This window comes from Scyliorhinus torazame, chromosome 3 (assembly GCF_047496885.1).
Source record: "Scyliorhinus torazame isolate Kashiwa2021f chromosome 3, sScyTor2.1, whole genome shotgun sequence".
In the NCBI taxonomy this organism is placed as follows: domain Eukaryota; kingdom Metazoa; phylum Chordata; class Chondrichthyes; order Carcharhiniformes; family Scyliorhinidae; genus Scyliorhinus; species Scyliorhinus torazame.
In genome coordinates this window covers 361,255,580-361,283,209 of record NC_092709.1, presented here as the reverse complement: position 1 = coordinate 361,283,209, position 27,630 = coordinate 361,255,580, and the positions used below count along the sequence as shown (strand labels likewise).

At 46.9% G+C, this 27,630-nt stretch overlaps 1 protein-coding gene across 1 annotated transcript in view; it reads left to right on the top strand.

Annotated features, from left to right (window-relative positions):
- Window positions 1-27,630, top strand: part of LOC140409441 (disintegrin and metalloproteinase domain-containing protein 12-like) — a 587,674-nt gene that overhangs the window by 212,991 nt on the left and 347,053 nt on the right. Inside the window, exon 13 of the mRNA XM_072497874.1 lies at window positions 26,709-26,801. Coding sequence (XP_072353975.1) covers window positions 26,709-26,801 — 93 coding nt within the window. The remainder of the gene's footprint in view (window positions 1-26,708; window positions 26,802-27,630) is intronic.

Sequence of the window (27,630 nt, the reverse complement as noted above, 5' to 3'; positions counted from 1 at the left end):
GGAGCTGCACTATTATGGATGATATGGATTGTGTTCGGCGATCACTCGTGAACGAGTGTGATTGTCCACCTAAGAAACACTGTGTTACTGCTCATGGGTTCTGATAAGCCCTATCCTGGAGCCACATCTTCGACTACACACTTAGCATGTGTTTCCAGGAGGTGGAATCAGTCCTTGGACTCAAGATCATTGACATTCCTTTCTCAAGCTCCTTTCCTGGGCCTCCTCTTGCCGTCGAGAGTCCTCAAAGAATTGTGTCCCTTCAATCAGGATGTTCTTCCAGGTAGGCCTCTTCTGAGTAAGGGTCTTCCAGGCTTTGATGTTGATGTTGAATTTCTTGAGGTAAGCCTTCAGCGTGTCTGTGAAGTGCTTCCTTTGTCCTCCTCTTGTTAGGGAGCTTTCGTTGAGCTGGGCAAAGAAGATTTGCTTTGGCAGTTGAGACTCTGAAATCCTTAGCACATGGCCGGCCAGCAGAGTTGAATTTGGATGATCATGGCCTCGAAGCTGGTGCTCTTGTCTCCTTCAAGGACACTGATGTTAGTATGCCTGTCCTCCCAGCTGATGTGGAGAATCTGTCTTAGACAGTATTGATGGTATCTCTCCAGTGCGTTGAGGTGGTGTCTACATGTGGAGGTCATGAATTTGGAAGTTGCTGTCTGAGGAGCTTTGGTGAGTCCCTGCAGGCATCTTGAAGATGATAGACACTGCTGCTAGTATGCGTAGAAAGAATGAATGTTCATGGTTGGGGTGCTAATCTAGCGGGCTGCTTTGTCCTGGATGGCGTCGAGCCTCTTGAGTGTTGTTGGAGCTGCACTCATCCAGGCAAGTGGAGAGTATTCCATCACACTCCTGACATGTGCCTTTTCGATGGTGGGCAGGCTTTGGGAGGCAGAAGGTGAGTTCCTTAGCGCAGGATCCTAGCCTCTGACCTGCTCCTGTAGCCAAGTATTTATGTGTCTGCGCCAGTTAAGTTTCTCATTAATGCTGACTCCCAGGGTGTTGATAGTGGTATATTCAGCAATGTGAATGCCATTGAATGGGCAGCACGGTCGCACAAGTGGATAGCACTGTGGCTTCACAGCGCTAGAATCCCAGGTTCGATTCCCCGCTGGGTCACTGTCTGTGCGGAGTCTGCACGTTCTCCCCGTGTCTACGTGGGTTTCCTCCGGGTGCTCCAGTTTCCTCCCAGAGTCCAAAGAAGTGCAGGTTAGGTGGATTGGCCATGCTAAATTGCCCTTATTGACCAAAAAGGTTAGGGGGGGTTATTAGGTTACGGGGATAGGGCGGAAATGAGTGCTTAAGTGGGTCGTGAAGTTAAAAACTCACCACCATTCTTAGAAGTCCCCCTATACCAAAAAGGGTCGATTGTCTAAATGGTGAACAGGGATTCTCACTCCTCGACTCCTATGCAGGCTTAGGTGGGTGCTATTCAGGTCAAACTATGTTTTCAAGTTATCCCCCGGTATAACCCATACCTTCACAGAATAATTTTACCTACTTATCACTTAGTAGCATCGATATCCTGTGTCCTGCGTTGCTAAGTAAGTAAAGTAGGCTTTGTAATAACCACTGTTTCAGGTTAAAACTTTTAAGTTATTTTATTATTATATTTTTTCTTTTAAAAGATGCAATAACTGTCTTTACAGAAAAGTAAAAAGATCTTGATTCTGAATTCTCCTGGTTGGTTGAAGAGACCTTCAGGTCCACCTTGACAATCACTCTTCTTTAGCTTCTGGTCTTCCTCAGATGTATTCGCTGTTCTGCTCGGTTGCTGTGCTCTATCTTTCCCATGTACCGAGCTGTGAGAGCTGTCTCTCTCTCTCTTCTTTAAATTCTGGTTTTCCTTAGATGTATTAGCTGTTTGAGCTCGGCTGCTTTGCTCTGTCCCTTTCCCATGACCGAGCTATGAGAGCTGACTCTGAGCTGACTCTACGCTGACTCTGCTTGCTTCTCTTGTTCCTTCTCTGCCTACCGTCCCCTTTCTCAGGGTTTATATATCTTTCCAACAGTTATTAAGTTTTTATGACTTTATTGTAAAGTAACTTTTATTTTACTTCTGTTTGTAAAAGGTACCTTTAATCTGAATTTTTCTAACACGACTAAGTATTCATTTTGATATGACCTCATCCCATAGATCTCTGATTACATTGTATCCTTTGTGATGTTCAAAAATGCTTTGATTTCAAAGTGGTGTGACTTTTGATTCCTGTCATTTCTATAGTTTTATTATCAAATTGTGTCCCCAGCTCATAATTTTGACTTTGATTTGGGTCTAACGTGTGTTCCCGTAGACACGTTGTCTCCAACTTTCTTTAATTTACCTGATGTCAGCAGAACTTCACATCTTTGTCACCTAATTCAACTGAAAACCTCATCCATTCTTTTCCAGCTGCTTACTTAACTTCAATGAAGTTGTGAAATATTGCTTTTAGCTTTATACTAAAGATTCAATATGTGGTGAGTTAAAAGATTTGCCTCACATTTAAACATTTGTCACCTAATTCAGCTGAAAACTTTATCCATTCTTTTCCATCTGCTTACCTAACTTCAAAAGGAGGAAACATTGCTTTTAGCTGTATACTAAAATTCACTGATTGTGTCTTGAAAGACCTGCTTGTTTTGTTTGCTGAGCCTGTTTGACCAAGGCTACCTGCATTTCACAGCCCTCTCCTGCAGCTGCTGTTAACCCTTCGTGGGTTTTCCTACATTCTCTCATGCACTCTTCGATCAGGTATTGCCAGACTTCCATATTTCAAATGACATATCTTTCCATATTTTCAATTACAGGCGGTGCTGACTCGATGGGCCGAATGGCCTCCTTCTGCACTGTAAATTCTATGTTCTATGAATATCAAGGGGTGATGGTTATAATGTTTCTTGTTGGAGATAGTCATGGCCTAGCACTTGTGTGGCTCAAATGTTACTTTCTACTTGTCAGCCCAGGCCTAGATATTGCCCAGGTCTTGCTGCATTTGCACATGCATTACATCAGTATCTGAGGCGTTGTGAATGATGCTGAACATTATGCAGCCATCAGAAAACATCCCCACTTCTGACCCAGGAAGGTCATTGATGAAGCAATTGAAAATGGTTGGGCTTAGGAGACGATCTAAAGAACGTCTGCAGTGATATCCTGGAGCTGAGAGGACTCACCCCGATCCACCACAACCATCTTCCTTTATGTTACGTATGACTCCAACCAGTGGAGACTTTTCCTCCAGATTCCAGGATGTGCAAATTCCTCATAATGTGGAGATGCCGGTGGGGTGACCATAAGATATATGAGCAGAATTAGGCCACTCGTCTCATCGTGTCTGCTCCGCCATTCAATCATGGCTGATATTTTTCTCATCCCCATTCTCCTGCCTTCTCCAAATAACTCCTGATCCCCTTATTAATCAAGAACCTATCTATCTCTGTCTTAAAGACACTCAGTTATTTGGCCTCCACAGCCTTCTGCGGCAAAGTGTTCCACAGATTCACCACCCTCTGGCTGAAGAAATTCCTCCTCATCTCTGTTTTAAAGGATCGTCCCTTTAGTCTGAGATGGTGTCCTCTGGTTCTAGTTTTTCTACAAGTGGAACCATCCCCTCCACGTCCACTCTATCCAGGCCTTGCAGTGTCCTGTAAGTTTCAATAATATCCCCCCCCACAGCCTTCTAAACTCCAACGAGTACAGACCCAGAGTCCTCAACCATTCCTCATACGACAAGCTCTTCATTCCAGGGATCATTCTTGTGAACCTCCTCTGGAGCCTTTCCAAGGCCAGCACATCCTTCCTTAGATACGGGGCCCAAATCCGCTCACAATACTCTAAATGGGGTCTGACCAGAGCCTTATATAGCCTCAGAAGTACATCCCGCTCTTGTATTCTCGCCCTCTCGACATGAATGCTCACATTGTATTTGCCTTCTTAACTGCCGACTGAACCTGCATGTCCTTAAGAGAATCTCCAGTCTGAGAAGTGCCATCGATACCTACTCCCTGTTTCCTGTCTTTTAGCCAACTTCTAATCCATGCTACCAAGGAACCTTCTTCCATCCAGCAGGAGATACAAAAGTCTGAGAACACACACAAACAGATTCAAAAACAGCTTCTTGCCTGCTGTTACCAGACTCCTAAACAACCCCTCTTATGGACTGACCTGATTAATACTACACCCCTGTATGCTTCACCCGATGCCGTGTCTATATATTTACATTGTGAACCTTGTGTTACCCTATTATGTATTTTCTTTTATTTCCTTTTCTTTTCCTGTACTTCTTACGGGCCAGGGTTTAGGGAACCCCAAAGTGTATCATGGAGTTCACCTGACCCACAACTTTTACTAGATTGTGGTATGGGGAGCACACGGCCCACTCTACAGGTGTGGGACAGCAGAAATGGAGAAGTTTTTTTTAAAGCAAAACAATGTTTATTCTATGAACTCAAGTTAACCTTTTTAAAACATACAGTGAACATCTTAGCAACCATCAATTCAAATACAACCTCCAAAGAATACAACACCAAGTAATCCTTAATAACTTCCCAAACAACATCCAGAAGACAAAAGACCCTTTTAACACAGAGATCAGGTTTAAATTCTCTAATATCCCTTTGAAATCACCCAAATGAACACTCTTTAGCTTGTAGAGAGAACCATACACATTGCTGGCTTTCAATGCAGCTCTTCTCTCTGAAAACAAAACTAAAACCTCCCTCTATAGCAGCCTGCTCAAAAATGAAAGTAAAGCAGACAGACAGCCCAGCTTAACCCACTCTCTGACATCACTGCAGTAATAAACACCCATTTCTTAAAGGTACACCCACTACAGTTATTCCATTAAAAAACACCCATTTCGTAAAGGTACTCTCACATGACTTATTTAATGATCTGTTTGAGCTGCTCGTAGAAAAATACTTTTCACTGTACCTCGGTACACGTGACAATAAACAAATCCAAATCCCAAACATTTTTAATTTGTTAACCAACCTGCCATGTGGCACTGTATCAAATGCTTTCTGAAAGTCCAAATATACAACCAGCACGGCGCTACCTTCATCCACTGCCTGTGTCACCTCATCATATAACTTAATTAAATTTGTCAGACATGACCTGCCCTTGACAAAAACATATTGACTGTCTAGCATTTACTTATTTTTCTCTAAATGTATATTTATCTCATCCCGTATTATGGCCTCCATCAGTTCCCCGCTAATAAGAATAATCATAATTTATTGTCACAAATTCTATGATTAATCTAGGACAAAGGTTCGGCACAACATTGTGGGCCGCGGGGGCCTGTTCTGTGCTGTATTTTTCTATGTTCTATGTTCTAAGTAGGCTTCAATGAAGTTAATGTGAAAATCCCCTCGTCGCCACATTCCTGCACCTGTTCGGGGAGGCCGATACGGGAATTGAACCCGCGCTGCTGGCCTTGTTCTGTCTTACAAGCCAGCTGTTTAGCTCACTGTGCTGAACCAGCCCCTATTGACGTCAAGCTGACAGGTCTGTACTTTCCTGGGTTATCCGTTGCCCCTTTCTTAAACAACAGAGTTACATTTGCAATTCTCCAATCCCCCGGAACTAATCCTGTGTTCAGAGAGGCCTGGAAAATTTCTGTCAACGGCTCCGCAATATGCTCCCTTACCTCTCTCGGCAATCTAGGATGCATCCCATCCAGGCTTGGTGACTTCTCTGCCTGGAGTGCTGCCAGCCTTTTTAGCACCTTTACTTTATCTATCACTATACTGCTCAGTTGCTCAATGCCCACATTTTCAACTGGGCCATTGTTACCATCTTCTAATTTGGTAAAGACAGAAACAAAGGGGCTGGTCTAGCACAGTGGGCTAAACAGCTGGCCTGTAATGCAGAACAAGGCCAGCAGCGTGGGTTCAATTTCTGTCCCGGCCTCACCAAACAGGCGCCGGAATGTGGCGATTAGGGGCTTTCTACAGTAACTTCATTGAAGCCTACTTGTGGCAATAAGCGATAATAATAATTATTATTATTCATTTAATATCACTGCCATACCCTCCACTTCAGTGCGCAGTTTACTCTGTCCCTTGTAGGCCCCACTCTATCCTTCACTAATCTTTTACCATTAATATGTTTGAAGAATGAGAGATGGGTCAGAGCCCTGGCGACCACAGTGGGTGGGAAACCACGATTAAGGAAGAATGAAGACATGTCAGCAGCATATTTTGTCTCCGTGTTTACAAAGGAAATGGATGATGCAGATATAGTCGTCCAGGAGGAACACTGAGATACCGGATGGAATAATCATAGAGAGAGAGGAAGTACTCGAAGGATTGAAATCCTTGAAAGTTGATAAGACACCAGGGGCAGACGGATTGTTTCCGAGGCTACTGAAGTAGGTCAGGGAGGACATTGCAGATGCTCGGAGCAGGATTTTCCAATCCTCACTCAATACAGAAGAGGTACCGGAGGACTGTAGAAATGCAAACGTGGTTCCATTGTTTAAAAATGGATCGAAGGAAATGCAAAACAATTATCAGCCATTTATTCTTACATCAGTGGTGGTCAGATTAGAATCAATGCTGAGAGATAGGGTTAACTGTCACAGGGATAGTCAGCATGGATTTGGTAAAAGAAGGTCTTGTCTCACAAATTCGATCAAATCCTTTGAGGAAGTGAAAAGACAGGGTGATGAAGGTAGTGCAGTGGATGTGGTGTACATGGATTTTAGCAAGGCATTTGACAAAGTCCCACATGGCAGATTGGTCAAGAAAGTGAAAGCACATGAGATACAGGGCAATGTGGCAAACTGGATAAAAAGTTGGCTCAGTAACAGGAAACAAAGGGTCGATGGCTGTCTATGTAAATGGAAAGTTGTTTGAAGCGGTGTCCCACAGGGCTCGGTGTTGGGACCCTGACTGTTTGTGTTGTATATTAACGATTTGGACGTGAATGTAGGGAGCAGGATTGGGAAATTTGCAGGCGACACAAAGATTGGCCGAGTGGTGGACAGTGAAGAGGATAGATAGCTATAATCTCCCAAATGATTCATAAATTATCATAGAATTTACAGTACAGAAGGAGGCCATTCGGCCCATCGAGTCTGCACCGGCTCTTTGAACGAGCACCCGACCCAAGGTCAACAGCTCCACCCTATCCCCATAACCCAGTAACCCCACACAACAAATGATATCACAGAATGACTGAATAATACAGAACAGAAGAGGTCAATCGGCCCATCGAGTCTGCACAGACACATAAAAACACCTGACCTGCCTACCTAATCCAATTTGCCAGCACTTGGCCCATAGCCTTGAAAGTTAAGATGTGCCAAATGCTCATCCAGATACATTTTAAAGGATGTGAAGCAACCCGCCTCTACCACCCTCCCAGGCCGTGCGTTCCAGACCCTCACCACCCTCCCAGGCAGTGCGTTCCAGACCCTCACCACCCTCCCAGGCCGTGCGTTCCAGACCCTCACCACCCTCCCAGGCCGTGCGTTCCAGACCCTCACCACCCTCCCAGGCAGTGCGTTCCAGACCCTCACCACCCTCCCAGGCCGTGCGTTCCAGACCCTCACCACCCTCCCAGGCAGTGCGTTCCAGACCCTCACCACCCTCCCAGGCAGTGCGTTCCAGACCCTCACCACCCTCCCAGGCCGTGCGTTCCAGACCCTCACCACCCTCCCAGGCAGTGCGTTCCAGACCCTCACCACCCTCCCAGGCCGTGCGTTCCAGACCCTCACCACCCTCCCAGGCAGTGCGTTCCAGGCCCTCACCACCCTCCCAGGCAGTGCGTTCCAGACCCTCACCACCCTCCCAGGCAGTGCGTTCCAGACCCTCACCACCCTCCCAGGCAGTGCGTTCCAGACCCTCACCACCCTCCCAGGCCGTGCGTTCCAGACCCTCACCACCCTCCCAGGCAGTGCGTTCCAGACCCTCACCACCCTCCCAGGCAGTGCGTTCCAGACCCTCACCCCCCACCCAGGCCGTGCGTTCCAGACCCTCACCACCCTCCCAGGCAGTGCGTTCCAGACCCTCACCCCCCTCCCAGGCCGTGCGTTCCAGACCCTCACCACCCTCCCAGGCAGTGCGTTCCGACCCTCACCACCCTCCCAGGTCGTGCGTTCCAGATCCTCACCACCCTCCCAGGCAGCGCGTTCCAGACCCTCACCACCCTCCCAGGCCGTGCGTTCCAGACCGTCACCACCCTCTGGGTAAACATTTTCCTCAAATCCCCCCTAAACCTTCCACACCTCACCTTGAACTTGTGTCCCCCTCGTAACTGACCCTTCAACTGAGGGGAACAGCTGTTCCCTATCCACCCTGTCCATGCCCCTCAGAATCTTGTCCACCTCGATCAGGTCACCCCTCAGTCTTCTCTGCTTCAGTGAAAACAACCCAAGCCTATCCAACCTCTTCATAACAGAAATGTTCCACCCCAGCAACATCCTGGTGAATCTCCTCTGCACCCCCTCCAGCGCAATCACCTCCTTCCTATAATGTGGCGACCAGAACTGCACACAGTGCTCCCGCTGTGGCCTCACCAATGTTCTCCACAACTCCAACATGACCTCCCTGCTTTTGTAATCTGTGCCCCGACTGATAAAGGCGAGTGTCCCATCTGCCTTTTTCACCACCCCATTAACCTGCCCTTCTGCCTTTGGAGATCTAGGGACAAACACGCTGAGGTCCCTTTGTTCCTCAGGATTTCCCAGTGTGGTGCCATTCATTGAATATTTCCTCGTCAAATTTCTCCCGAAGTGTATCACCTCACACTTTTCAGGGTTAAATTCTATCTGCCGCTTATCTGCCCATTTACCATCATGTCTGTTTCTTCCTGTAGACCAAGACACTCAACCTCACTGTTACCCACCCGGCCAATCTTTGTGTCATCCACAAACTTACTGACCCTACCCCCCCCCCCCCCCCCCCCCCCCCCCCACATAGCCATCTACGTCATGTAAAGGACAAATAGTAGGGGGCCCAGGACTGATTCCTGTGGTATGCCACTGTACAATGACTTCCAGTCACTAAAGCAGCTGTCTGTCATCACCCTCCGTCTCCTACAGCTCAGCCAGCTTTGAATCCACCTTATCAAGTTCCCTGTATCCCATGTGCATTTGCCTTCTTTATAAGTCTCCCATGTGGGGCCTTGTCAAATGTTTTGCTGAAATCCATGTAAACTGCATCAACTGCACTACCCGCATCTACACACCTGGTCACATGCTCAAAACATTCAATCAAATTTGTTAGGCATGACCTCCTGTGACATAGCCACACTGACTATTCCTGATCAAACCTTGCCTTGCCAAGTGGAGAGAGATTCTCTCCTTCTGAATTTTCTCCATTAGTTTCCCACTATTGATGTGAGACTTACTGGTCTGCAGTTCCCTGGCTTATCCCCACAGCCTTTCTTAAATAGTGGGACCACATTCACAGTTCCCTGGCTTATCCCTACAGCCTTTCTTAAATAGTGGGACCACATTCACAGTTCCCTGGCTTATCCCCACAGCCTTTCTTAAATAGTGGGACCACATTCACAGTTCCCTGGCTTATCCCCACAACCTTTCTTAAATAGTGGGACCACATTCACAGTTCCCTGGCTTATCCCCACAGCCTTTCTTAAATAGTGGGACCACATTCACAGTTCCCTGGCTTATCCCTACAGCCTTTCTTAAATAGTGGGACCACATTCACAGTTCCCTGGCTTATCCCCACAGCCTTTCTTAAATAGTGGGACCACATTCACAGTTCCCTGGCTTATCCCCACAACCTTTCTTAAATAGTGGGACCACATTCACAGTTCCCTGGCTTATCCCCACAGCCTTTCTTAAATAGTGGGACCACATTCACAGTTCCCTGGCTTATCCCTACAGCCTTTCTTAAATAGTGGGACCACATTCACAGTTCACTGGCTTATCCCCACAGCCTTTCTTAAATAGTGGGACCACATTCACAGTTCCCTGGCTTATCCCCACAACCTTTCTTAAATAGTGGGACCACATTCACAGTTCCCTGGCTTATCCCCACAGCCTTTCTTAAATAGTGGGACCACATTCACAGTTCCCTGGCTTATCCCCACAGCCTTTCTTAAATAGTGGGACCACATTCACAGTTCCCTGGCTTATCCCCACAACCTTTCTTAAATAGTGGGACCACATTCACAGTTCCCTGGCTTATCCCCACAGCCTTTCTTAAATAGTGGGACCACATTCACAGTTCCCTGGCTTATCCCTACAGCCTTTCTTAAATAGTGGGACCACATTCACAGTTCCCTGGCTTATCCCCACAGCCTTTCTTAAATAGTGGGACCACATTCACAGTTCCCTGGCTTATCCCCACAACCTTTCTTAAATAGTGGGACCACATTCACAGTTCCCTGGCTTATCCCTACAACCTTTCTTAAATAGTGGGGCCACATTCACAGTTCCCTGGCTTATCCCCACAGCCTTTCTTAAATAGTGGCACCACATTCACAGTTCCCTGGCTTATCCCTACAGCCTTTCTTAAATAGTGGGGCCACATTCACAGTTCCCTGGCTTATCCCTACAACCTTTCTTAAATAGTGGGACCACCTTCACAGTTCCCTGGCTTATCCCCACAACCTTTCTTAAATAGTGGGACCACATTCACAGTTCCCTGGCTTATCCCCACAGCCTTTCTTAAATAGTGGGACCACATTCACAGTTCCCTGGCTTATCCCCACAGCCTTTCTTAAATAGTGGGACCACATTCACAGTTCCCTAGCTTATCCCTACAGCCTTTCTTAAATAGTGGGACCACATTCACAGTTCCCTGGCTTATCCCCACAGCCTTTCTTAAATAGTGGGACCACATTCACAGTTCTCTGGCCCCTCCCCAGTGAGGAATTAATTCCAGAGAGGAATGAAAAATTTGGATCATGGTCTCTGCAATCTCCTCCCTTGCCTCCCACAGCATCCTGGGACACAATTCACCCGGACCTGGAGATTTGGCCACTTTGAAGCCTGTCAACATCTCCAATACCTTGTCCCGCCCGATGCCAACTTGCTCAATAACATCACAGTCTTTCTCCCAGAGTTCCAGATCTACCTCCTCATTAGCTTGGGTGCAGATGTGAAATATTCATTTAACACCCTCCCAATGTTCTCTGGCTGCACCCACAGATTCCCCCCTTGGTCCCTAATGGGCCCTAATTTTTCCCTAGTTATCCTCTTCCCATTGAAATATATTTCGAATATCTTGGGATTTTCCCTACTTTCACCGGCCAGAGCATTCTCATATCCCCTCTTTGCTCTCCTAATTGCTTTCTTAAACTCCATCCTGGACTTTCTGTCCGCCACTAATGCCTCTGTTGATTTGCTCCCCGTGTACTTACTAAAAGCCTCTCTCTTCCTTCTCATTGTATCCTGAATATCTCTGCTCATCCATGGTTCCCTGGGCTTGTTACTGCTTCCTATTACCCGATAGGGAACATGTTGGGCCTGTACCCTTCCCATTTCCTCTTTGAACACCCCCCCTCCCACAGCTCTTCTGTAGATATCCGCACAGTAACTTGTTCCAATCTGCTCCACCCTAATCCAGGTCCTTTTCTGCAATTAATTATATTAATAATAATCTTTATTGTCACAAGTAGGTTTACATTAACACTGCAGTGAAGTTACTGTGAAAAGCCCCTAGTTGCCACATTCCAGCACCTGTTCGGGTACACAGAGGGAGAATTCAGAATGTCCAAATTACCTAACTGCACGTCTTTCGGGAAATGTGGGAGGAAACCGGAGCACCCGGAGGAAATCCATGCAGACACGGGGAGAACGTGCAGACTCCGCACAGACAGTGATCCAAGACGGGAATTGAACCTGGGACCCTGGAGCTGTGAAGCAACAGTGCTTTTTTGTCTATTTCCTTACCCATAACAAACATAAAACCCTGCTCCATTTAACCCTAAACACAATGTTTATCCCAGTTAATGTTGGGAAAGTTGAAATCACCCACTATAATTACCCTATTATTATTTTTACACACTTCTGCAAATTGCACATCTATTTGCTCCTCAATTTCCTGCTGGCTATCTGGGGGTCTATAATAAACACCTAGCTGTCCCTTTTTTATTCCTAAACTCTTTGATTTGATTACATTTATTGTCCCATGTACCAAAGTACAGTGAAAGGTATTTTTCTGCGTCCGAGGGAACGTACACAGCACGTACATAGTAGACAAAAGAATAATCAACAGAGAACATTGACAAATGGTACATCGACAAACAGTGATTGGTTACAGTGCGGAACAAGGGGCCAAACAAAGCAAATACATGAGCAAGAGCAGCATAGGGCGTCGTGAATAGTGTTCTTACAGGGAACAGATCAGTCCGAGGGGGAGTCGTTGAGGAGTCGAGCAGCTGTGGGGAACAAGCTGTTCCTATGTCTGGATGTGCGGGATTTCAGACTTCAGTCTTTAGACCCAGAAAGCTTCATTTTACGCCACCCACAAGATATCTTTCTCCAGTTTGTCACTGGAGGGGTACTTCAGCTACTCACAGCACAGTCGAGGTGACTGAGGTGACTTCTCCCAGAATCTTCTTTTGCTGCCTGTGCTGGATGATGATCTTCCCCCTGTTTGTTACTGGAGGGGTTCTTCAGCTCCCCACAATACAGTGTCCCACAGCTACCCACAATACAGTAACCCACAGCTAACCACAATACAGTGTCCCACAGCTACCCACAATACAGTATCCCACAGCTACCCACAATACAGTAACCCACAGCTACCCACAATACAGTATTCCACAGCTACCCACAATACAGTAACCCACAGCTAACCACAATACAGTGTCCCACAGCTACCCACAATACAGTATCCCACAGCTACCCACAATACAGTAACCCACAGCTACCCACAATACAGTATTCCACAGCTACCCACAATACAGTAACCCACAGCTAACCACAATACAGTGTCCCACAGCTACCCACAATACAGTATCCCACAGCTACCCACAATACAGTAACCCACAGCTACCCACAATACAGTATCCCACAGCTACCCACAATACAGTGTTCCACAGCTACCCACAATACAGTATCCCACAGCTACCCACAATACAGTGTTCCACAGCTACCCACAATACAGTATCCCACAGCTACCCACAATACAGTATCCCACAGCTACCCACAATACAGTCACCCACAGCTAACCACAATACAGTGTCCCACAGCTACCCACAATACAGTATTCCACAGCTACCCACAATACAGTAACCCACAGCTACCCACAATACAGTAACCCACAGCTACCCACAATACAGTAACCCACAGCTACCCACAATACAGTATCCCACAGCTACACACAATACAGTATCCCACAGCTACCCACAATACAGTAACCCACAGCTACCCACAATACAGTATCCCACAGCTACCCACAATACAGTAACCCACAGCTACCCACAATACAGTAACCCACAGCTACCCACAATACAGTATCCCACAGCTACCCACAATACAGTATCCCACAGCTACCCACAATACAGTGACCCACAGCTACCCACATTACAGTATTCCACAGCTAACCACAATACAGTGACCCACAGCTACCCACAATACAGTACCCCACAGCTACCCACAATACAGTAACCCACAGCTACCCACAATACAGTAACCCACAGCTACCCACAATACAGTATTCCACAGCTAACCACAATACAGTGACTCACAGATACCCACAATACAGTATCCCACAGCTACCCACAATACAGTATTCCACAGCTAACCACAATACAGTGACCCACAGCTACCCACAATACAGTGTCCCACAGCTACCCACAATACAGTATCCCACAGCTACCCACAATACAGTAACCCACAGATAACAACAATACAGTATCCCACAGCTACCCACAATACAGTAACCCACAGATACCCACAATACAGTATTCCACAGCTACCCACAATACAGTATTCCACAGCTAACCACAATACAGTGACCCACAGATACCCACAATACAGTATCCCACAGCTACCCACAATACAGTAACCCACAGATACCCACAATACAGTATCCCACAGCTACCCACAATACAGTATCCCACAGCTACCCACAATACAGTAACCCACAGCTACCCACAACACAGTAACCCACAGCTACCCACAACACAATAACCCGCAGCTACCCACAATACAGTATCCCACAGCTACCCACAAGACAGTATCCCACAGCTAACCACAATACAGTATCCCACAGCTACCCACAATACAGTGTCCCACAGCTACCCACAATACAGTAACCCACAGCTACCCACAATACAGTATCCCACAGCTACCCACAATACAGTATCCCACAGCTACCCACAATACAGTAACCCACAGCTACCCACAATACAGTAACCCACAGCTACCCACAATACAGTATCCCACAGCTACCCACAATACAGTATCCAACAGATACCCACAATACAGTATCCCACAGCTACCCACAATACAGTGTCCCACAGCTACCCACAATACAGTAACCCACAGCTACCCACAATACAGTATCCCACAGCTACCCACAATACAGTATCCCACAGCTAACCACAATACAGTAACCCACATCTACCCACAATACAGTATCCCACAGCTAACCACAATACAGTAACCCACATCTACCCACAATACAGTATCCCACAGCTAACCACAATACAGTATCCCACAGATACCCACAATACAGTATCCCACAGCTACCCACAATACAGTAACCCACAGCTACCCACAATACAGTAACCCACAGCTACCCACAATACAGTATCCCACAGCTAACCACAATACAGTATCCCACAGCTACCCACAATACAGTATCCCACAGCTACCCACAATACAGTATCCCACAGTTACCCACAATACAGTATCCCACAGCTACCCACAATACAGTATCCCACAGTTACCCACAATACAGTATCCCACAGCTACCCACAATACTGTATCCCACAGCTACCCACAATACAGTATCCCACAGCTACCCACAATACAGTATTCCACAGCTACCCACGATACAGTAACCCACAATTACCAACAATACAGTATCCCACAGCTACCCACAATACAGTAATCCACAGCTACCCACAATACAGTATCCCACACAACCCACAATACAGTAACCCACAGCAACCCACAATACAGTGTCCCACAGCTACCCACAATACAGTAACCCACAGCTACCCACAATACAGTAACCCACAGATACCCACAATACAGTATCCCACTGCTACCCACAATACAGTAACCCACAGCAACCCACAATACAGTGTCCCACAGCTACCCACAATACAGTAACCCACAGCTACCCACAATACATTACCCCACAGCTACCCACAATACAGTAACCCACGGCTACCCACAATACAGTAACCCACAGCTACCCACAATACAGTATCCCACAGCTACCCACAATACAGTATCCCACAGATACCCACAATACAGTATCCCACTGCTACCCACAATACAGTAACCCACAGCAACCCACAATACAGTGTCCCACAGCTACCCACAATACAGTGACCCACAGCAACCCACAATACAGTGTCCCACAGCTACCCACAATACAGTAACCCACAGCAACCCACAATACAGTGTCCCACAGCTACCCACAATACAGTAACCCACAGCTACCCACAATACAGTGTCCCACAGCTACCCACAATACAGTAACCCACAGCTACCCACAATACAGTATCCCACAGCTACCCACAATACAGTATCCCACAGATACCCACAATACAGTATCCCACTGCTACCCACAATACAGTAACCCACAGCAACCCACAATACAGTGTCCCACAGCTAACCACAATACAGTACCCCACAGCTAACCACAATACAGTATTCCACAGCTAACCACAATACAGTATCCCACAGCTACCCACAATACAGTATCCCACAGCTACCCACAATACAGTAACCCACAGCTACCCACAATACAGTAACCCACAGCTACCCACAATACAGTATCCCACAGCTACCCACAATACAGTGTCCCACAGCTACCCACAATACAGTGTCCCACAGCTACCCACAATACAGTCTCCCACAGCTACCCACAATACAGTCTCCCACAGCTACCCACAATACAGTATCCCACAGCTACCCACAATACAGTAACCCACAGCTACCCACAATACAGTATTCCACTGCTACCCACAATACAGTATCCCACAGCTACCCACAATACAGTGTCCCACAGCTACCCACAATACAGTGTCCCACAGCTACCCACAATACAGTCTCCCACAGCTACCCACAATACAGTCTCCCACAGCTACCCACAATACAGTATCCCACAGCTACCCACAATACAGTAACCCACAGCTACCCACAATACAGTCTCCCACAGCTACCCACAATACAGTATCCCACAGCTACCCACAATACAGTGTCCCACAGCTACCCACAATACAGTGTCCCACAGCTACCCACAATACAGTCTCCCACAGCTACCCACAATACAGTCTCCCACAGCTACCCACAATACAGTATCCCACAGCTACCCACAATACAGTAACCCACAGCTACCCACAATACAGTATTCCACTGCTACCCACAATACAGTATCCCACAGCTACCCACAATACAGTGTCCCACAGCTACCCACAATACAGTGTCCCACAGCTACCCACAATACAGTCTCCCACAGCTACCCACAATACAGTCTCCCACAGCTACCCACAATACAGTATCCCACAGCTACCCACAATACAGTAACCCACAGCTACCCACAATACAGTATCCCACTGCTACCCACAATACAGTAACCCACAGCAACCCACAATACAGTGTCCCACAGCTACCCACAATACAGTAACCCACAGCTACCCACAATACATTACCCCACAGCTACCCACAATACAGTAACCCACGGCTACCCACAATACAGTAACCCACAGCTACCCACAATACAGTATCCCACAGCTACCCACAATACAGTATCCCACAGATACCCACAATACAGTATCCCACTGCTACCCACAATACAGTAACCCACAGCAACCCACAATACAGTGTCCCACAGCTACCCACAATACAGTGACCCACAGCAACCCACAATACAGTGTCCCACAGCTACCCACAATACAGTAACCCACAGCAACCCACAATACAGTGTCCCACAGCTACCCACAATACAGTAACCCACAGCTACCCACAATACAGTGTCCCACAGCTACCCACAATACAGTAACCCACAGCTACCCACAATACAGTATCCCACAGCTACCCACAATACAGTATCCCACAGATACCCACAATACAGTATCCCACTGCTACCCACAATACAGTAACCCACAGCAACCCACAATACAGTGTCCCACAGCTAACCACAATACAGTACCCCACAGCTAACCACAATACAGTATTCCACAGCTAACCACAATACAGTATCCCACAGCTACCCACAATACAGTATCCCACAGCTACCCACAATACAGTAACCCACAGCTACCCACAATACAGTAACCCACAGCTACCCACAATACAGTATCCCACAGCTACCCACAATACAGTGTCCCACAGCTACCCACAATACAGTGTCCCACAGCTACCCACAATACAGTCTCCCACAGCTACCCACAATACAGTCTCCCACAGCTACCCACAATACAGTATCCCACAGCTACCCACAATACAGTAACCCACAGCTACCCACAATACAGTATTCCACTGCTACCCACAATACAGTATCCCACAGCTACCCACAATACAGTGTCCCACAGCTACCCACAATACAGTGTCCCACAGCTACCCACAATACAGTCTCCCACAGCTACCCACAATACAGTCTCCCACAGCTACCCACAATACAGTATCCCACAGCTACCCACAATACAGTAACCCACAGCTACCCACAATACAGTCTCCCACAGCTACCCACAATACAGTATCCCACAGCTACCCACAATACAGTGTCCCACAGCTACCCACAATACAGTCTCCCACAGCTACCCACAATACAGTCTCCCACAGCTACCCACAATACAGTATCCCACAGCTACCCACAATACAGTAACCCACAGCTACCCACAATACAGTATTCCACTGCTACCCACAATACAGTATCCCACAGCTACCCACAATACAGTGTCCCACAGCTACCCACAATACAGTGTCCCACAGCTACCCACAATACAGTCTCCCACAGCTACCCACAATACAGTCTCCCACAGCTACCCACAATACAGTATCCCACAGCTACCCACAATACAGTAACCCACAGCTACCCACAATACAGTAACCCACAGCTACCCACAATACAGTAACCCACGGCTACCCACAATACAGTATCCCACAGCTACCCACAATACAGTAACCCACAGCTAACCACAATACAGTAACCCACAGCTAACCACAATACAGTATCCCACAGCTACCCACAATACAGTATCCCACAGCTACCCACAATACAGTATCCCACAGCTACCCACAATACAGTGTCCCACAGCTACCCACAATACAGTCTCCCACAGCTACCCACAATACAGTCTCCCACAGCTACCCACAATACAGTATCCCACAGCTACCCACAATACAGTAACCCACAGCTACCCACAATACAGTAACCCACAGCTACCCACAATACAGTAACCCACGGCTACCCACAATACAGTATCCCACAGCTACCCACAATACAGTAACCCACGGCTACCCACAATACAGTATCCCACAGCTACCCACAATACAGTAACCCACAGCTACCCACAATACAGTAACCCACAGCTACCCACAATACAGTAACCCACAGCTACCCACAATACAGTATCCCACAGCTACCCACAATACAGTAACCCACAGCTACCCACAATACAGTATCCCACAGCTACCCACAATACAGTAACCCACAGCTACCCACAATACAGTAACCCACTGCTACCCACAATACAGTATCCCACAGCTACCCACAATACAGTGTCCCACAGCTACCCACAATACAGTAACCCACAGCTACCCACAATACAGTGTCCCACAGCTACCCACAATACAGTCTCCCACAGCTACCCACAATACAGTCTCCCACAGCTACCCACAATACAGTATCCCACAGCTACCCACAATACAGTAACCCACAGCTACCCACAATACAGTAACCCACAGCTACCCACAATACAGTCTCCCACAGCTACCCACAATACAGTAACCCACAGCTACCCACAATACAGTAACCCACGGCTACCCACAATACAGTATTCCACAGCTACCCACAATACAGTGTCCCACAGCTACCCACAATACAGTATCCCACAGCTACCCACAATACAGTATCCCACAGCTACCCACAATACAGTAACCCACAGCTACCCACAATACAGTAGGAGTTGTTCTGCTTCTTGTGTACAGGACATAACTCTCCATGTTTCCACATTGCCAGCTCGATATCAGTGTTCCCGCTGTGCTGAAACAGCTTGGTTCGGAGCACGGCAAATTTTGGAGCATAAGTCTACAGTACCTTAGCCAGAATAATGTCTTTGCAGTAGGAGAGTTTAAAACTAGAGGGCATAGGTTTAAGGTGAATGGGGTGATATACAAAAGTGTCTGGAGGGGCAATTATTTAAAACCGAGGGTGGTGAGCATCTGGAACGAGCTGCCAGAGGCAGTGGTAGAGGTGGGTACAATTTTGTCTTTTAAAAAGAATTTACAGTTCCATGGGAAAACCTCGTGTAGTGGGATATGAGCCAAATGCAGGCAGTTGGTGGTAGCTTAGTGGTAAAAACTGGGCGGCGTGGACAAGTTGGGGCGAAGGCTGTGAGTCTGAGTCTGAGTCAGTTACTGTAGTAAGGAAGGATGATATCTTGGAGGGGCATCGAATGAAGCTTTGTGGGTAGAGTTTAGGAACAGAAAAGGCAGATCCTTATTGCTGGGTGTTTATTATAGATCTCCAGATAGTCAGTGGAGCAAATAGGTGCACAATAAAAATATAGAATTATAAAGAATTGAAATATATATTTCAATTTTCCCAGCATTAATTGGGATAGTAAGAAGTCTTACAACACCAGGTTAAAGTCCAACAGGTTTGTTTCAAACACTAGCTTTCGGAGCATTGCTCCTTCCTCAGGTGTTGTAAGACTTCTTACTGTGCTCACCCCAGTCCAACGGCAGCATCTCCACATCTTAATTGGGATAGTCATAGTGTTAAGGGCTTCGATGGGTTTAAGAAGATAAGCTCGGGAACTACAGATCAGTGAGTCTCACATCATTGGTAGGAAATTGTTGGAGAAAATTCTGAAGGAGAGAATCTGTCTCCACTTGGAGAGGCAAGGTTTGATCAGGGATAATCAGCATGGCTTTGTCACAGGGACGTCATGCCGAACAAATTTGATCGATTTATTTGAGGAGGTGACCAGGTGTGCAGATGAGGGTAGTGCAGTTGATGTAGTTTATATGGGTTTCAGCAAAGCCTTTGACAAGCCTTCGAGTACATTAGATGGGTCGTTTTTTGTTCAGTGTGTGCAGGAGGGTTTCCTGACACAGTTTGTTGACAGGCCAACAAGAGGTGAGGCCACATTGGATTTGGTTTTGGGTAATGAACCAGGCCAGGTGTTGGATTTGGAGGTAGGTGAGCACTTTGGGGACAGTGACCACAATTCGGTGACGTTTACGTTAAGGATGGAAAGGGATAAGTATACACCGCAGGACAAGAGTTATAGCTGGGGGAAGGGAAATTATGATGCCATTAGACGTGACTTGGGGGGGATAAGGTGGAGAAGTAGGCTGCAAGTTTTGGACACACTGGATAAGTGGAGCTTGTTCAAGGATCAGCTATTGCGTGTTCTTGATAAGTATGTACCGGTCAGGCAGGGAGGAAGGTGCCGAGCGAGGGAACCGTGGTTTACCAAAGAAGTGGAATCTCTTGTTAAGAGGAAGAAGGAGGCCTATGTGAAGATGAGGTGTGAAGTTTCAGTTGGGGCGATGGATAGTTACAAGGTAGCGAGGAAGGATCTAAAGAGAGAGCTAAGACGAGCAAGGAGGGGACATGAGAAGTATTTGGCAGGAAGGATCAAGGAAAACCCAAAAGCTTTCTATAGGTATGTCAGGAATAAGCGAATGACTAGGGACAGAGTAGGACCAGTCAAGGACAGGGATGGGAAGTTGTGTGTAGAGTCTGAAGAGATAGGCGAGATACTAAATGAATATTTTTCGTCAGTATTCACTCAGGAAAAAGATAATGTTGTGGAGGAGAATGCTGAGCTCCAGGTAAATAGATTAGATGGCATTGAGGTAAGTAGGGAAGAGGTGTTGGCAATTCTGGACAGGCTGAAAATAGATAAGTCCCCGGGGCCTGATGGGATTTATCCTAGGATTCTCTGGGAGGCCAGGGAAGAGATTGCTGGACCATTGGCTTTGATTTTTATGTCATCATTGGATACAGGAATAGTGCCAGAGGACTGGAGGATAGCAAATGTGGTCCCTTTGTTCAAAAAGGGGAGCAGAGACAACCCCGGCAACTATAGACCGGTGAGCCTCACGTCTGTAGTGGGTAAAGTCTTGGAGGGCATTATAAGAGACAAGATTTATAATCATCTAGATAGGAATAATATGATCAGGGATAGTCAGCATGGCTTTGTGAAGGGTAGGTCATGCCTCACAAACCTTATCGAGTTCTTTGAGAAGGTGACTGAACAGGTAGACGAGGGTAGAGCAGTTGATGTGGTGTATATGGATTTCAGCAAAGCGTTTGATAAGGTTCCCCACGGTAGGCTATTGCAGAAAATACGGAGGCTGGGGATTGAGGGTGATTTAGAGATGTGGATCAGAAATTGGCTAGCTGAAAGAAGACAGAGGGTGGTGGTTGATGGGAAATGTTCAGAATGGAGTTCTGTCACAAGTGGAGTACCACAAGGATCTGTTCTGGGGCCGTTGCTGTTTGTCATTTTTATCAATGACCTAGAGGAAGGCGCAGAAGGGTGGGTGAGTAAATTTGCAGACGATACTAAAGTCGGTGGTGTTGTCGATAGTGAGGAAGGAAGTAGCAGGTTACAGAGGGATATAGATAAGCTGCAGTGCTGGGCTGAGAGGTGGCAAATGGAGTTTAATGTAGAGAAGTGTGAGGTGATTCACTTTGGAAGGAAAAACAGGAATGTGGAATATGTGGCTAATGGAAAAGTTCTTGAAAGTGTGGATGAGCAGAGGGATCTAGGTGTCCATGTACATAGATCCCTGAAAGTTGCCACCCAGGTTGATAGGGTGGTGAAGAAGGCCTATGGAGTGTTGGCCTTTATTGGTAGAGGGATTGAGTTCCGGAGTCAGGAGGTCATGTTGCAGCTGTACAGAACTCTGGTACGGCCGCATTTGGAGTATTGCGTACAGTTCTGGTCACCGCATTATAGGAAGGACGTGGAGGCTTTGGAACGGGTGCAGAGGAGATTTACCAGGATGTTGCCTGGTATGGAGGGAAAATCTTATGAGGAAAGGCTGATGGACTTGAGGTTGTTTTCGTTAGAGAGAAGAAGGTTAAGAGGAGACTTAATAGAGGCATACAAAATGATCAGAGGGTTAGATAGGGTGGACAGTGAGAGCCTTCTCCCGCGGATGGAAATGGCTAGCACGAGGGGACATAGCCTTAAACTGAGGGGTAATAGATATAGGACAGAGGTCAGGGGTAGGTTCTTTACGCAAAGAGTAGTGAGGCCGTGGAATGCCCTACCTGCTACAGTAGTGAACTCGCCAACATTAAGGGCATTTAAAAGTTTATTGGATAAACATATGGATGATAATGGTATAGTGTAGGTTAGATGGCTTTTGTTTCGGTGCAACATCGTGGGCCGAAGGGCCTGTACTGCGCTGTATTGTTCTATGTTCTATGTACAAGGTCCCATATGGGAGACTTATAAAGAAGGCAAATGCACATGGGATACAGGGTAACAAATTTTTTATTTATAACAAGAGTAAAAGATGAACAGACAATGGAAATAACGGAACAATGGTCTCATCGTACTCTACCTATTCCCAAAACCCCGTCCCACCATCCACCCAGACACACGGTGAAGGGGTGGGGGAAGGATTAAAATAACAGGAATTGGGACAAAAGGTTTGAGATGAATCTTCACTGCTGAGGTTGTGGTCTGTACAGGCGCCGGTTTTCTCCGAATGAGACCATCTGGGAGATCCATTTACCCAGAAGATTCAGGTCGGTGCAATTCTATCCTTCAACCACCATGTGGAGCTTCACACAGGAGGTTCAGGTCGGTGCAATTCTATCCTTCAACCACCATGTGGAGCTTCACACAGGAGGTTCAGGTCGGTGCAATTCTATCCTTCAACCACCATGTGGAGCTTCACACAGGAGGTTCAGGTCGGTGCAATTCTATCCTTCAACCACCATGTGGAGCTTCACACAGGAGGTTCAGGTCGGTGCAATTCTATCCTTCAACCACCATGTGGAGCTTCACACAGGAGGTTCAGGTCGGTGCAATTCTATCCTTCAACCACCATGTAGAGCTTCACACAGGGGGTTCAGGTCGGTGCAATTCTATCCTTCAACCACCATGTGGAGCTTCACACAGGAGGTTCAGGTCGGTGCAATTCTATCCTTCAACCACCATGTAGAGCTTCACACAGGGGGTTCAGGTCGGTGCAATTCTATCCTTCAACCACCATGTGGAGCTTCACACAGGAGGTTCAGGTCGGTGCAATTCGATCCTTCAACCACCATGTGGAGCTTCACACAGGAGATTTAGGTTGGCGTAATTCTATCCTTTGACGACCAGATGGGGCTTCTGTCTCCCTGAGATATTACTGGAGCTCTATCCCTGAGAGATGAAAGCAGATTCTATTCAGTCCAGTCTGCCTTTTTTGCCGGTCTGATCTCTCTGCAGAAATTCTGGCTGTATTGTGAAGAAAGTCCTCAGACTGAGCTTTTCCCAATCATTCAGAGGATTACATTATTACCGGCCTGGAGGGAGAACGTAAGCACAGCCTTTCACTCCAGTAGTTCCCTTCACAGGTCTGGCTACTGCCTGAAGTCTTTTAAATAGGAGTGCCTTCCACAGGTTTGGCTAGGAGCTTCTTTATTCATCTTCAGAGAGAACAGACAGAGAGTGCCTTCCAGCTGCTTCCTGCCTGTGTCTTTTCAAGGAATTAAGGACAAAGTGGAGCTCGACATAAGACCCGTCTTTCTTCTGGAAGGATCTGAATGGCTTCACCAATTGCAGGCAAAAAGAGGATTCCAGATCCACTGATTGGCTGCTTGCCATGTCTATCAAACTGACATCACAGGCTCTGCCACAGAGCATAAAGGGGAAGTCCTGGGTTAGTTCATTAGATGAGGGGTGTTTCAGTTTGCCTAAAGTCTGTATCTAAAGCAAAAGTCTCAATGTTGCAGCAGCCAGCAAGAAGACTGGATTAAAGGCAGCCACCAGGACAGGAATTAAAAAAAGAAACACACAATGGACATGGTTCTTACAAGATTAATTGGGGAGACAGCGGATAGTGGGATTATTTTGGGGATCAATTGAGGGCAATGGAGAGAGTGGGTCTGTGGGATTAGTTGGAGATCAATCTAGGCTATTGGGAGAGCGGGGCAGTGGGGATCGATGTAGGGCAATGGGGAGAAAGTTGGGCAACGCAAATAGTTTGGGGATTGATACAGGTCTATGGTGAGAGAGTGGAATTAGTTTGGGATTGATACAGGGCTATGCGGAGAGAGTGGGGCAGTGGGATTAGTTTTGGGATTGACACAGGGCTATGGGGAGACAGCGGGGCAGTGGGATTAGTTTTGGGATTGACACAGGGCTATGGGGAGACAGCGGGGCAGTGGGATTAGTTTGGGGATTGATACAGGGCTATGGGGAGAGCGGGGCAGTGGGATTAGTTTTGGGATTGACACGGCTATGGGGAGACAGCGGGGCAGTGGGATTAGTTTTGGGATTGACACAGGGCTATGGGGAGACAGCGGGGCAGTGAGATTAGTTTGGGGATTGATACAGGGTTATGGGGAGAGCGCAGGGCAGTGGGTTAGTTTGGGATTGATACAGGGCTATGGGGAGAGAGCGGGGAAGTGGGATTAGTTTGGGGATTGATAGAGAGCTGTGGGGAGAGAGTGGGGCAGTGGGATTGATTTGGGGATTGATACAGGTCTATGCGGAGAGAGTGGGGCAGTGGGATTAGTTTGGGATTGATACAGGGCTATGGGGAGAGAGTGGAGCAGTGGGATTAGTTTGGCGATTGATACAGGGCTATGGGTAGAGACCGGGGTAGTGAGATTAATTTGGGGATTGATACAGGGCTATGGGGAGAAATGGGGCCGTGAGTTTAGTTTGGGATGGAAACAGGGCTATGGGGAGAGAGCGGGGCAGTGAGATTAGTTTGGGAACTTTTTCCCAGAGTGGGGGACTCAATTACTAGGGGTTGCGAGTTCAAGGTGAGAGGGGAAAAGTTTAAGGGAGATGTGCGTGGCAAGTGCTTTACGCAGAGGGTGGTGGGTGCCTGGAACGCATTGCCGGCTGAGGTGGTAGAGGTGGGCATGATAGCATCATTTAAGATGTATCTAGACAGATACATGAATGGGCAGGGAGCAGAGGGATACAGATCCTTAGAAAATAGGCGACAGTTTTAGATAGAGGATCTGGATCGGCGCAGGCTTGTGGGGCCGAAGGGCCTGTTCCTGTGCTGTCATTTTTCTTTGTTCTTCTTTTGTTCAAGATCCTTTAAAAAGTCTCTGAATGAGCATTTGGCATGGCATAACATTAAGGCTACCGGCCAAGGACTGGAAAATGGGATTAGGTAGATAGGTCAGGTGTTTTTCATGTGTTGGTGCAGCCTTGATGGGCTGAAGGGCCTCTTCTGTACTGTGTATTTCTATAATCCTGTGAAGGTCATAAGTTCAGCTTGGACTCGGAGCAAGTTTGCCTTCTTCCAAGAAATCCCCTGACCTGCATGCTACTCGAGGAAGATCTGTTTGCTTTGAACTAGTTCGTTTAATTGATGGGGGACAAATGAAAGGCAATGTCTAGTGACATATTGAGAATCACATGGCAGAGCCAGGCTCAAAGCTTTGAACCTGTGGTTTTGAAGTTCAGACCATCCCCATCAGAGTGTAACGTGGCTGCAGTTGGACCTGAAAAGCTGGGTGAAGAATTGATCCATCCCTATATTCTCCTCCACACCAACGTTCAGTTGGTGAGAACTGTGGTTGTCCACCAGGACCATCTGCCTGCAGTTCTTTCACATCTTCCCATGAGGGAACTCCAGATCAACAACATCAAGACCTTACAAACTTTATCATTTATTTTTTTAATGCCTACCCTCTATAGCCGATCTCTGCAGAGGTATCTGTGTCTATGTGCGCATATCCAAGTGCACGTGCGTATGTGCATGCTTGATGGGGCAATTTAGAATAGATACTTCAGAATACAATTCCGTGTTAACTGGTTATTGAAAGTTGAGAAATAGAAGTTCTGTTTTACAATAAACAATTGTTCTGGGTTTATTAAAAGAAATCTGGTTAAAGTCTATTTTATTCTGAATACCAGAAGAGAAAGACAATTGGCTTTTTGGTAAGTAAAGTGAATTTTTAATGTGTCATGTGGATTGGCTAGATATTACGCAGATCCCTCCCATCCCGGTCGTAAAAGCACACACGACTATTGAGGTAGGTGCAGCAAACTTGTATCTGCTGATCTCTAATCTAACTGTTGTAGGGAGGTCGCAATCTGCTGAGCCTATGCTGAAAAACCAGGCAGATTGGTTTCTTTAGCCCCAGAGTTCTTATTAAAGTGACCAACTTTTACTTTCACTGTTTTTCTTTTCCTTTAGGACTGTATGGATCCTTGCTGTGTTGCTTCGATCTGTAAATTCCGATCTGGTGCAAAATGTGCCTCAAATGATATTTGCTGCAGAAATTGTAAGGTAAACATTTGTCTCTATGTTTGCTAGTACAAGGTTTAAATAAGCTGAATTTGATAGGTGGGATTTTCCCAGAAATAGGCAGAGTGGGAAAAGGGCATGGACGTTCCCATCCCCATAGGGGCTTTCCTTGCCAAGTTGTTCGGCACAGAGCTGAACAATAATGAAAGGCGTTTCCCACCATGTCATATCCCAGCAACGTCCTTTTTAACCTAATGCAAAAAATTTAAACAGAAAGCCCCCCCATGCCCCACGGAACATGCACTCCCCCTCCCCACCAAGGAACACTTTCCTAGCACTGCTCCTTAGTAATGCCCGGGCAGTCCGAAGGGGTGTGCCAGAGTGCAGTGCCCAGGCATGAATCTCTTATCCCTGAGCCAAGCAATCATCTGAATTCCTCTGGTGGATTCTGCTGCCAGGTAAACACCTTGGTGGACTTATCGTGATTCACATCGGCAGTCCTAATGCTGACGTGCGGTCAATCCAATTGGCGGGAGGGGTACTATCAGACGTAAAGGCCTGATATTTACATTTAAATCTATTTAAATAGGGATCCCGAGCTTAGATGTCGGGATTCCCTTTACACCATTGGCGAGGGCAAGGATGCGTCAATTGTGTTTTGGAATCCCAGTTCAATTTCCTGATCCCGAAAATGGGAGAGGAAAATCCACCCCCAATATCTTTATCGGGCGATTATGGTTCCTTCGATAAAAATATCATATTGGTATCCTGGTTTGTTTATGCTCTTTAAGTGTGTGATGGTCAATTATAGGGAATATACAGTGAATGGTAGAACCCTCAAGAGTATTGACAGTCAGAGAGATCTAGGTGT